At 44.2% G+C, this 13610-nt stretch overlaps 1 protein-coding gene across 1 annotated transcript; it reads left to right on the forward strand.

Annotated features, from left to right (window-relative positions):
- The first annotated feature begins 1256 nt into the window (after positions 1–1256).
- On the forward strand, positions 1257–6382 carry skida1 (SKI/DACH domain containing 1). Its single transcript, XM_032550834.1, has one exon. It carries the CDS (start codon positions 3604–3606, stop codon positions 5944–5946), a length of 2343 nt encoding a protein of 780 aa, XP_032406725.1. The 5' UTR covers positions 1257–3603; the 3' UTR covers positions 5947–6382.
- The last annotated feature ends 7228 nt before the right edge of the window (positions 6383–13610 follow it).

Raw genomic sequence — 13610 nt, forward strand, 5'->3', positions numbered from 1 at the left:
TCAGGCTCGGATTGCAACTAAAAATCACATTCTCTCGTGGCAGTGGGGGGTGGAGAGGAATTCATTGTTTTTGGCATGGGGCAGTGGGTTTGTGTCATAAAAAGTCCATGCTCTTACAAGTGCCAGCGCCTCCTTGACCAAGTGTCTCTATAAAACTGAATGCGAAACAAATGAGAGCAGCAACGCCGGAGCGGGAGGAGCGACGCGTTCGGCTGGACGAGTGTTTGGGATGAGGTGGGGTGGTGGGGCGGGGGGCTCAGGAGATTTGCTCTGCAGCTTTATGGGTGAGGAGGCAAAGCACAAGCCGAAATGAAATGTTGAGTGTGGAAAGTTTTATTCTGAAAAATATACAAAACCCTCAATTTCAGAATATTAATATCAATGTCAGAATTTTTGGTTTATGTAAATTGAAAGCGTCAGACAATTCATTGCACATCTGTCCGTGTGTGCGCTCCTCTTATAGATAGATAGATAGATAGATAGATAGATAGATAGATAGATAGATAGATAGATAGATAGATAGATAGATAGATAGATAGATAGATAGATAGATAGATAGATTTAATTGTTGCAGTTGTTTTTCATTCAAAAACATCTTGATTATTTTATTTATTTACAGTTTTCCACGTTTCGTTTTTAGTTTTAATTTACCAGAATTGAGGCTTGAAATTCAATTCCATTGAGCAAAACTATTAAATTACGTTCTTGTTGATTCCCCTTAAGCCCCAATCTGTTGCTACAGCCATGCCCAACTCGGTATACTAAGTTGGAACCTTATGCCAGGGCTTTGGGACGGTTTGGACGTTTAAAACGTCTTCTCGCTGCGTCACCAGCCCCTCAGCGGAAGCTTGTTAAATATCACCGCCGTGTTTGAGGTGTCTTGCTTCGGCCACTCTTGGTCTCACTTCCAAAGGGAGTTTATTGTCTCCACCAGAAGGAATCCAGTTTATCCGGAGAACAAGACGTTAAGATGAAACAAGCCCTGATTGTCCTTTTCCAAACCTCCCCCATGCAGGACGGACACGGCGCGCACAGTGGCTGTGCGTGGGGATCCGTGGGCTGCTCCCCCCTCCGGGGGCTATTCGGACTTTACCCCCACAGCAGCTCCCGTGAAACTCCGATTGCATTTCTGCCGTCATGCACAAACAAAACTTGAAAGCCACTTTTCTGTTTTGTCTCTCTTTTTTTGCCGTAAACAAAGTCAGAAGTTGTCCATTTGCGGGGTTTATGTAGAAGCGTTGAGAATGTGGGTCAAATGATCCTGAGCTGCAGTGGGAGTTATCTGAGCTAAAGAGACTTGGCCTCACATAATCGCAGATAGTAGTTCAAAGGTGCGCGCGCGCACACACACACCCACACACACAATACACTCCGATCTTCTGTAATCCAAAATTCAATTTGGGTGTAAAAAGGAAAACTTGCATCTTAAAAACTTTTCCTTTTCGCTGTGCGTGCGTGGTTTTCTGGTGACTAGGCTTCTCCGCGTTGGAAAAAGGCGTTCAGTGATTCACCAACCTGTGCAAATGTGGCTCGTATTTCGAGGAAACGCCAGGGTGAGGTCGGTATTATTCAATACATGCTGGCAAGCCTGTAAATAAACATAAGCAGGCTTAATGCTGCGGAGATGAGCATGCCCAGTCTTGAGGCTGACCCCGTGAGGGACGGGGCCACAGGGGACTCACGTGTTTTATCCAGAAAACAATGTCGAAGCAAGGAAGTGTTGGACAAAATGTGACGCTGGGACAATAGGCGATCGAATGAGAATAATGTGGGACTATTGCTTTCTCTTTTTTTCTTCTTCTTCTTTCCCTCCGAATAATTAACCGATAATGGTACCAATAGGTTATTCGGAGAGACCACAGGGTGGAGGCTTCAGCTGCATTCTCCCCCTTTTCTTTTTGAGAAGCCTGTCGGGTGTGTGTGGATGGATGAGGTGTGCGCGCGCGCTCGTTTCAAGTTACGAGTCAGGACTTGTGTGTGTGGGTGTGGGTGTGGGGGTGTGTGTGTGTGTGTATGCGTCTGAGTCGGTCCGTGCAAAAAAATCGTATGTGCACGAGCCTTCGTTTTATACTGCAAAGTTGCTATGCGCAACGACAAAGTGTGTGCAAAACGGTTTCTTCAACGGTGGGTGAATTACATTCAGTGCTTTTTTTGTTCTCTTTAAAAATGTGCTCTGCAGAAATGTATTAGTGGGTCAATTTATAACCTAATTATAATTTATTATATGATATTTTCTATAATTGTAATAAGTCTATTTATAATGGCCACGTCAGAATTTAGGAAAGTCGTCAATATTTTTTTTTTTTTTAAAACATGTGGAAAGGGAAAAGCAACCCTGACTGGCGCTTCTGTTCTGCACTGTTCACTACTTGTGTTAAAAGAGGGAATAACAAAGCAAAACGTTGAATATGTTCTCCTTTAATTACCTTAATAATTACACCCTAAACGTATTACAAGAGGCACTTGTTATTTACTTTTCGCTCAATAAGCCGTGCGTAATTACGCATAAGAAATGGTGCAGCAATATGCACATCTTTTGAAATAAATAGTGAAAGAATTAAAACCCCAACCTGTAATCTTAGAGTATATGTGGGTCATTCTGCGCAAGCGTGGAAAAGATAGCATATTTGAAACGTATAAATATAAAAAATATATTAAAAAATGTTTAAAATGCGCTGCGTCACACATACACCAACATAAGATGGAACTATTTTATAAGCATGCGCATATTACACATATTACACCTTATTGTTAAACCTAAAGGGAACAACATCATACATTGCGGTTTATAACGGATTCCAGAGTTGTTGCTGACTATTTTTGTAATAAACATAGTATGGGTTTTGTGTGTGTGTGTGTGTGTGTATAGCTACAGAAACATCCGCTCCTTCTAGAACAGCACTATTTGCTCAAACGGCAGACTGTGGGCACAATTGTAAACTACTGTAATGGCAGGGTGTGGGAGGGGGTGGGGATGGAATATCCATTTTTATTGCATCACCTGTCAGCGCCGTCCAATGGGCGTCCACTCCGCCAGCATTAATTGATGAAGGTGTCTCCAGACTGGTCCACCTCCCTTTGCATGTCGGTCTTTTTTTTATTTTTTTTTATTTGTGGCTTAGCCAGCAGCCAGAAAAGCAGCTGCTTTTTTAGCTCTTATTCTGCTTCTCCCCTGTCTCCGATTCACTCTTTCCTCCCTCCCTCCTCCCTACCCTCGCAATACCTCCCTCTCTCCCTCTCCTCCTCTAGCTATTTTATCCCTCTGGCTGAGGCAGTGGTGCACACCTACCCCTCGTCCTGCTGCCGACCAGAGGGGGAGTGGAGCCGGGCGGAGGCAGGTAACAACGGCGGCCCCCGGCTTGGTGGACGCATCCCTGCGCATTCCTTCACCATGCCGGACCGGGGTGGACGCAGTCGGCAAGCTAGTAGACAGGGACTGCCCCATTTAAAACTCCGCATGTCAAAGTTTGCATTTTCATGACGCAGCAGCAGCAGAGTGGATGGATTAAAGGTATGCAGGATGCCTTGAGCCTGAGACCCTGTGCCATTTGCTGGTGAAGCCACAGAGTCCAAGCAGAGACTGCATGGATTGATGCGCCAAACATGGGAGACCTGGTTTGTGGGTTTGAGGAAATGCAAGGAGTGAGACTGGGATACCTGCTCATCAAAGGGAAGCAAATGTTTGCTTTGTCTCAGGTCTTCACCGACCTGCTGAAGAACATCCCTCGGACTACGGTGCACAAGCGCATGGACTACCTGAAGGTGAAGAAGCACCAGTGCGACCTGGAGGAGCTCCGGAAGCTCAAGGCAATAAACTCCATCGCTTTCCATGCCGCTAAGTGCACACTTATATCGCGGGAGGACGTGGAGGCTCTGTACGTCTCCTGCAAGACGGAGCGGGTGTTGAAGTCCGCGAAGAAAAGGAGAGCGACAGCGGCGTGCGCCCGCGCGGACGACGACGAGGAGGAGCACGCGCCCTCGGGTGTCCTGCGCGCGGACGCGGAGCTGATGTGGAAGGAAAAAGTTTGGTTCAGTTTGCACGGCGTCCCAGAGAATCTCGCGCTGCACGGCAGAGCGGGGAGGAGGAGGGAGCTGAGTCCTTCTTCTTGCCTTACCGACGCCAAACTACCTCAATTTTACCACAAAGCCCACGGACGGGATTGCCGTTGGACGACCAAATCCAGCCGCAAACACGTCAAAAACTATGAAACTGAGAAATGTACAGGGAACAGATTCGCTGTGAGCCAAAGGCACGCGTTTTTCCGGCAGCCGGTCTTGTTTCAGTCCGCCGCCGCCGCAGCAGCTCAGTCCAGGCTCTCGCGCTCAGCCGGCGACTCGCTCCACAAAAGGAAGAGGAGGCGCGAGGGGGGCGGCAGGAGCAAACACGTGCATCTGCACGCGCCGCCGGTGCTGCTAGTCCAGCCCAAATCCTCCGGAGCTTCTTTCGGTGCTTTCCACCTTACTCCGGATTTCTATCTGGACCCGCGACCTCACCACCATCACCACCACCACCACCATCACCACCATCACCACCACAACAGCAGCAGCAGCAACATCAACGAGCCCGGCTTCGCGGAGAGCTACAGCAGCGACACCGAATCCTGCAGCACATACTCGGACCCACAGTGCCAGGACTCGGACTTCGGCTCCGGGTTCTCCAGCAGCAGCAGCAGCTCCGAGGAGGAAGAGGAGGAAGACGACACTCAGTCGGAAAGCTCAGAGGTCAGCTCCGATGAAGATGAGGAGAGTTCCACTCAGTCCGACTCGAGCTCCGTTTCAAGCCGCGTTTCGGTCCAAAGCATCCGGTTCAGACGTGCACGGGTGGGTCTGCACACCGGGAAAGCACCTTTGGTCCTGCAGCCCACCTTTCACTACAACAACCAGCAGCACAGGACGCTGAGTCATGGCGACAGCAGGCAGGACAAACATCAACAATGTTGCTTTGGTGAACCACGAAAGGACTCTTTACAGTTAAACCCGGTGGCTAACGGCAGCATTTTCACCGAGCCCGCAAAAGAAAAAGCGTTTGACTGTGACTCAAACAGGACTGAGGAGGAGCCGGTCCCTTACTCCCCGGGGATCGACCCGAACAAGGCCTCTCTCCCGGCCGCATTCAGGTCCCGGGGGTTCAGCGCACACGCTGACCCCAGCAAGCTCCAAAAATGCGTCGACAAGCGGGAGAAGCTGAAACCGAGCACCCCGCCGAAAAGAATAAAGACCGAGTCCGAGGAGCCCCACGCAACCGCGTCCCCCTACCCCGACAGCGGCAGGACAGCCTTCAATCTCAGCAACGTGAAAATAAAAGTGGAGGAAAGCTGCGATGAATATGAATACCTGCACAGCCAGACCGCTGTGGTCAAATGTAAAGGAGATAAGGCAGATCTCAGCGGAGCCATCAAACATGGAGGCTTTTCTAGCTGCGGGATTAAAGCCGCGGAGAAAAGCCCCGACGTGGCCCCCAGGTCCCCCTGCGGTCCTCAGGAATGCAGGAGTAGCCAGGACGCCCCCAGCGTAGAGGAGGGGGAGCAGAGAAACAAAACCTGCAGGGCTCCGGGGCGGGAGGCAAAGAAACGCCGAATTTCCCGGACGCACATAAAACAAAACGTGCCTAGAGTCAACGAGGCTCCCGCTTCCTCTTCCTGCTCCTCGTCTTCTTCGTCCTCCTCCACCACGGAGGATTTACGGAGCAGACGCAAACGCAGCACCGCCAGCAGCTTAGCAGCAGCAGCGGCTTCTCTAGCTAAAACGCCTTTCAGCCTGATTGCAAATTTCCCATCCCCGCCGTCGCTCGTCGTTGACAGCGACGGGGATTTGTGCCCTGCTTACTCACTGAGCTCACTGAGGGCAGCCGGGCCTCCTCCTCCGTCCCACCCCGTGTGGAGGTGGCAGCCAGGCGGCCAGATTCTCCCTCCCCCACTGCACACTCAGAGAACGAGGAAATATTGAGCTGAGACAAAAAAAAGGGGGGGAAAAGTCCCAACTATGTCTATTTCCACGTACCCTGTGTTTTAAGGTGCTCACCCCTTTTGCCTTTGTTTGTTTTTATTTTTCAAACTTTTTTTCCTTATCTGGGATTTACATTCCGTTTTTATTCCTCCCTCCCCACCCTCACTTCCCTGAAGAAAAGCCACAAGATCCCACTTGAAGCCTCCACAGGACTGTGAGACACAACTCGTGGATTAATGCCTGAAAACCTCCTTTCAAAATAAGCTATTCAATCTAAGCAATATGTTTTGCTCCCCCAATCTTTTTTTTTTTTTTTTTTTTTTTGGCGTAACCTTCTTTGTCGGTTTTCCTGCTTTGCTCGACCTGTTGGATTGTCTGGTTTCAGTGGGTTTGTTCTTTGTCTAAATTTTTTTTTTTTTAAATGTGATTTTAAAAATGATAACAATAATCCAAGAATCCTTTGGATGAGGCAACCGCAGGGACTGTTTCACTTTGTAAATAAAGAAGAGACAAAATATCAGGGTTTCCAATTATGTGCCACCTGGTATGTTTTCTAATAAATCAGCGCTGTGTTTTTCTTTTTTTTTTTTTAAATGATGGCCAAAATAGTCCACGTGAACTGTGAAAAAAACTTTATTATTTTAATTTTATTATTATTATTTTTTTGTTGTTGTTCAAAACAAATGTATTCTTGTGGACCTTATCTTGGGGTGCTTGAGATTTTCAGTTATTTGTCAGAAGTTTGCAAACGTGTGACACAATAAACAAAGGGCCCGAGATGCAGAACAAGCCTTATGTAATCAGACAATCAAAAATAAGAACATTCGTGGACACCCCCCACCCCACCACCACCCCAAGAAAAGGTCCCAGGATAAAACCATATTCAAGTCACTCCGAGTCCATCTGGCATACACAAGACCTTTGGGTCAGGCTGGGTGCGTCTAGTGTATTTCATGTAGTACATAATGGGAGGGGAACGCAAGGATGTCCAAAGTGGGTTAACAGTGGTACACCTTGTAATCACTCCGGCTAGAAACAATGCGACGAAGCACAAGGGAAAGGTTTGAAAGTGTGGCACTTCTACACCGTTTTGGGTCGTGTTTCAGCTGTATATTTAGGACTAACACGTAAAGGAGAAAAATAATAATTATTTTGAAAAAAAAGAAAAAGAAAATAAAATCAAAATCATACCTGTTTATATAGGGGAAATGATTTGATTGTGTGTGTGATTCTGGAGGCAAAATTTGCTAAATTACGGAAGGATTTTGTTGCTGGGTGTTCGATCACCAAAATTTTATTCAGTTTATATATATATATATATATATATATATATATATATATATATATATATATATATATATATATATATATACATATATATATGTATATATCAACCCTATATATATGTATATATCAACCCTATCAACCCTATATATATATATATATATATATATACATATATATATATATATATATATATATATATATATATATATATATATATATATATATATATATATATATATATACACTATCCTGCCTTTATTTTAATAATAATGTCCTGTTTTTAATATTGAAAAAAGAAAAAAAAGGAAAGATGCAGGCGAGGAATTGATAACCCTGTCTACCCACTCACATCTCCCTCCCCTCCCAAAAAATAACAACAACATAAACAACACAGTTTTAGGTTTTGTGAAATGTTGCTTTCTTTATTTGTGAAATGCATCCTGAATGTAGCCTTTCTGAACATGGCCGCTCTGACATGCTCCATGTAGCCCCGTTCAGTGTGTGTACAAACCTTTAAATGGAGAGGGGTCTGAAGTTTGCACCGACATGTAGGCATTGTTTTTGTAAGTGAATGTGTCCACGGTGTGTTCGTGGCAGTTGCAGGACGCGCTCTGCTAATTGGCATGCTTTTCTGTCCCGCCACAAAAGAGAGGCCCCAGCAGCTTATATGGTGAGGCAGATCACAACAAACCCCAAAGCCCGTGAATGATGTCAGCCCTTCTCACAAGCACACACCAGAAAGAAGGGAAGGGGAGGATGTGGGGTGTGAGGGGGGCATTCACTTGTAGAATGATTGTTAAAAAAAAAAAAAAAATCAAAAAGAAAAAAGAAAAGGAAGGAGGAAAGAGAAAGGAGAAAGAAAGAGAAGTGTAAAAAGAAAAACCGTGCGTTTAAAATAACTTGTGGATACATATTGTAGACGTCAGTGACACACACACACACACACACACCAACACCCACAACTCACCATAAGCCTTATGTCCGAGGCTGGAGCTACTACAACTAAAACTTGAACTTTTTGATGTTCTCAGTCTGTCTTTGACTCTGTGTGTCACAGGCTTGTCCTATACTACACCGTTATATGTTATTCTACACGGGCTTGACTGTAGCAGTAAGACGGAGGGAGGTGGGGCTGTGTTACAAGCACATATAGGCTGCGCGGCGCAGGAAGGAGCGGAATCCATTCGCAACGCAACGCGGCAGCCTATTTCCACGCACAAACCACGGCTGACGGGCATAAGTGGTGGTTTTCTGGGGAGGGGAGTTACCTGACAGAGACCCTATCAACGTAAACAAGTGTGTGTGGGTGTGTGCGCGCGTGTGTGTGAGCAGCTACATCCATGCCCTCCTCACCCATTCAGCTGGTTTGACATATTACAATACTTGAGGTCAGGTGTTTTTTGACGCGGAATTTTTTCGAAGTCACTGGCTGTTTATATATTATATGAAACTGAATATTTATTTTTGTGAATTTTTTTATGGAAGGGGGGTGGGGTGGGGGAGTTTCTTGTACATTGATTCTTTGTTGTGAATACAGAACAACTGCACTCGAAATGGAAACTTGAACTGTGGTTTTCTGAAGCACTTTCCCTTTCTATTCTTCTTTTTTCGTTTGCTTGTTGGTTTGTCTGTTAATTATGGAACCTTCATTAAACGGGACTGAGTGTGATCATCAGCGTGCCTCTTCCTTCTGAGCTTGTAGTTCCTTTAGGATGAACACGCTCCACTTTTCTTAACGCTGGCATTTTATGGGCGATTACAGCTGTGAGCTTTTTGTCTTGAATTACCTTGTCATAAAGTGAGCACAACCTTCCAAATGACGCTAATATGAGCAATTTTTAGGGAACCCTCAATTAAATAACACTTATGTCCCGAGGGGAGGGGGGGTCAGAATAAAACCACTTACTCGGTTTAAAAACGCAATTCTGGTCAAATGTTTTAGAAATACTAAACGCTGTCTCCTTGGAGTTGAGAGGATTCCCTGCCTTGGTTTGTGAGGACTAAGATATAACAAAGCATACAGGCTTCAACGTGACCAAGCGCTCTGCAAATAAGGTGCATGCAAGTCTGCTCCATTTACAGAAAACAGAGGGAAACCCCAGTAAAAACTGAACTAAACAACTTCCTGCACACACACAAACACACACACACACACACACGCACATCTACACCCAGAAGCATGAACACGTATATGGTGTGCTTCCTTTAAGCAGAGACGATTAACGCGCCTAAAATAACCCACACGTTTTACGCAGCAACATAACAGTGCCGAATGAAGGGGCTACACACGTTACTGTTTCCGTGCCATTCGATGCAACAACCAGAGCTGCAAGAAAAAAATAATAAAAAAATAAATAAATTCTTTAAAAGCGCTGCAATGTGTCTCAAATTAATGAGAGCGTGGAAAACTCCGAGCCTGGTAAGGATGGCCGGGGTGAGTGCAGGGGTTTCTGGTCCCGGATAGGCGGCTGCTTGCTGCGGGGAGTGTGCAGGGGCCATGCTGGGAGCGAAGACAAGCCATTATGCTGCTGCTGCTGCTGCTTCTGGCGTTTCAGGGTTAAATTCCTGCGCGGATTGGGGAGCAGCAGACTGTAACTCCTATACAATAGCAATAGGAAGAATATAGAGAAGAGGAACAAATCAAGCGTCAACACACTCCTGGGCTTCACAAATAAAATACAAAAAAACAAAAAGAAGAAGAAGAAGAAGGGAAAACAGTGTGTTCCTAAATGGGTTTAAATGCTTGTATTATTATTATTATTTTTTTTTTTTTGGTGGTGGTGGTGGGGTGGAGAAGTAAGGTTTAATGCTGACAGACAAGTCCCGTGTTGGGGGTCAGCACTTTGCATTGATCTGCTAGACAATTAAATACATGAGGGCCGATAAAAGCTGTCAGGACGTTTTTATGTGGGATCTCTCGACTGTAAAGCAATCGCCCGTCAGTCCTCTATTTGTTCAAGCGCGATCACATGCACATGGGAGAAATCGCCTCTGAACTATACGTGTACTGAGCTAAACAGCAACTTATCAGAAATAAATAGCATAATTACAAAAAAGAAATATACATATATGTAAAAAATAATAATAATGGGGGACTTTGGTGTTCAGTGCACTGCTTTCAGTGGATTTCCTATGTGGTTGTGCAAAAAATAAATAAATAAATAAAAATAATAATAAAAACAATGAAGAAACAGCTCGCCTCTGGGTCAGCGCGACTTAAAACTGCACAGCGCAAATTGCAAACTTTAGCAGAAAATGCAGATATAGCGCATTTACGACACAGTGACGCACGTTGCGCAGCCTTCTGGGGTTGAGGTATGACTTGCATGGATGAAGTCTGAATTTTAAGGTCCGGTCTCTGCTTTAATTAAGCACGTGGAGGACCTGTTCAGATTTATGTCCAGTCCAAAATTTGCCTGAGACAAAGCACAAAAAGACCGGCTTGGTTTGCAAACTTGCTTAACGTTTCGATCTCCTTTTCATGTTGCTCAGATGAAAGAGATGCGCGTGTATTTATGGGGTTTTAATGGATTGGATGAAGTTCGGTCCATTCAATGAAACGCATGCTCTAAAGCGGCAATCCATGACTTTCCCACGGTTCCCACGTAGCATTCTAGGAACTTTAGAGTACGCACATGTCCACGCGACGTACATAGCAAATGATAGTGGGTTGTAGTCATTTGATCGTGCCAGTGTGTCGCAGTAAAGAAACGGGACAATCTCAACAACTTAACTCTAATTATGTATGTATGTGGTGGAATTATCTGAAGTTTAGTGATGCGAGAGGAAGCAGAGAGACAGAGAGACAGACAGACAGACAGAGAGAGAGAGAGACAGAGAGAGACAGAGAGAGACAGACAGAGAGAGAAGTCCAGGCGGAGAGGCAGCGGTGACTCTGCCATTTTTACCCGGCGTCCCCCTGAACAGACCCGGGGTCGGGTCAAAGGGTTGTCCTCCCTGATGTGTACACAACAGCAGATGGGATTCAGCTCTCTATTTCTTAAAAAGAGAAGAAGAAGAATAAGAATAAGAAAAGAAAAGAAAACAAACAAACTTGCAAATCGTTGTAAAAGCAATGTAATTTTAAGTTCGGGTGTTGACTGCTTTTAATTTAATTTAATTTAATTTAATTTAATTTAATTTAATTTAATTTAATTTAATTTAATTTAATTTAATTTAATTTAATTTAATTTAATTTTTAGAGAATAAGTTGAAAACGCCAGTTGAGCTACTGGAAGTATGTGTTTATAGTAAGGTTTTATTTATTATTATTATTATTATTATTATTATTATTATTAGAAAGATTTATTAGAATTTTATATTTCAAATTATTCTCCAATCACAGTAGCGTATACTTTAAGTAAATAAATAGTTTTCCCATTATCAAACTGCCAAGAATTTGCTCTGACATATTTTGAAGCTTGCCACTGTACATGCACTTATGTGGGGGGAAAAATGAAAAAAAAAAAAAAAAAAAAATTAATAAATAAATCAAAGCAACAGCACACAAATAAACAAAACTTGGGAGCCCGGAGAGCTGCAGTCTCCGGGATTTCTTCGGCCACGTGGACTGAGGCAGGGTGAAGTTGGGGGAAAAACCAGCGCCAGAGGGGCTTCTGCCCGGTCATGGAGCTCAACTGCATTTGTAAAGGCTTTCCTATGGACAAGAGCGAGCCAAATGAATAACCTAACGCCGAGCGGGGGCGTGAGGTTATTCTCTCTATACGTTTCAATCGGTCACCAACACGACCTGTTTTCGTGACGGACAGACTCGAAGTGATCAGGAAAAATCAGCAATCAATCAAACCCAAACTCTGCATGTTCCACACACAGCTTTAATAGCCTGCTAAAACAGATTGAGATCGAGCAGCCTAAAAGGTAAAGTGTATCCGTTGTACTTCAACTCACTTAAATGTGAAATAATGAGCGTTTAAACAAACACACACACACACACACACACGCCGTGTAAATAAACTGAAAGTAGTAAGGTTATTTTCACAGTATTTTTTAATACAGCACTACAGGCATGATTTGTTAAATTACAGCAAAACGGGCAGTGATCTAAGATTCATATTTAAAAAGCAACAATTTTTCTAGAAAAAAAAAATTATACAAGAAATGTACTTAACAGCTGCAAGGTAAAAGTTTTAAGAAGAAGGAGAGAACAATAAATCAAATAAATCTTCCTTGTTGCTTAAAAGTCAGACACTCACTTGCTTGCACCTTATTATCACACTTTCTGTTTGTTCAGTATTACAACACAGGTATTTTTTTTTTATTATTGTGCTCATTGCATTTGAAACGTCCTCTTTTTTGCAGTAACCCATAAATTTCGCTTCATACATCTTAAAATGTCCCCACTTTCTGAGAATGCAGCTGGTATTTAGGCACTCATCCCCCCCCCCCCCCCACCCCCTCCCAAAGCTCTGTTGAAAATACTGCACACTATGGAGGGATTTGAACATGGCCACAAGCAGGAGTGACCTTTGACCCCACCCCCCACCCCACCTCATACCGGGGAGTTATAGGACGAGGAGCCGAGGCTAACAGGGCTGAATCAAAAGCCGCTGACACACAAACACACAAACTCATGCTGAACGCTCAGAGATTAGATCTGGGAACAGGCACATATTTGATACCATCTCTGTCCTTCACGAAATTTCACCATAAAAATCCAGAAGAAACTTATGTGGATTTTCAAATTCGTGCTGCACGATCTCAGGCCACAGCTTGTTTTGTATCGATTAGCACGCCAGCGTGGCTGCCTTGCGCCTGAGCTGACAGATACGCTCACCTATACAGGAGCCTATTTGTCAGGACGGAGACGGATGGAAACCACAGCCTCGCTGCTTGATGAAGGACATTGCGTCTCACATTCCTGGGAGACGCAATGTGTCAGAAACACATCTGAGTGGACGCACTTCCTTTTCTCTCTGTGCTTTTAAAGTGAGTGTCTCAAACTAAACCACGGGGAAATATCATAGGACTCTTCTTCTGGTCGTCTGGGCCTCTGGGAGATAAGACTTCAGCCAGCAGATCTCGATATCTGGGGTTTTCAGCAATTGTTAGTCAGGTGGCAAATGTAGATTATAAACCTTGTAGAAAAAAGTATGCACATCTACATTATTCTGAAAAAAAACAAACCCCCAGCTATTATCAAACCGTGCATGTTTTTCGGGGGGTTTTTTTGTTCTAACTGTTGTTTTATCAAGTTGTAATCTCTTAAGGCCAAACATAAACTTAATCATGTTTCTAGCCTAATATACATATATTCAAATCAATAAAATCATAGAGTCTTTAAAAGTTAACACCTCATCAAAAACAAAATGTCACTGGACTGCATATAAAGCAGCTTGGTATTACTTACAGATGAAACT

Source organism: Xiphophorus hellerii, chromosome 21 (genome assembly GCF_003331165.1).
Source record: "Xiphophorus hellerii strain 12219 chromosome 21, Xiphophorus_hellerii-4.1, whole genome shotgun sequence".
Lineage (NCBI taxonomy): Eukaryota > Metazoa > Chordata > Actinopteri > Cyprinodontiformes > Poeciliidae > Xiphophorus > Xiphophorus hellerii.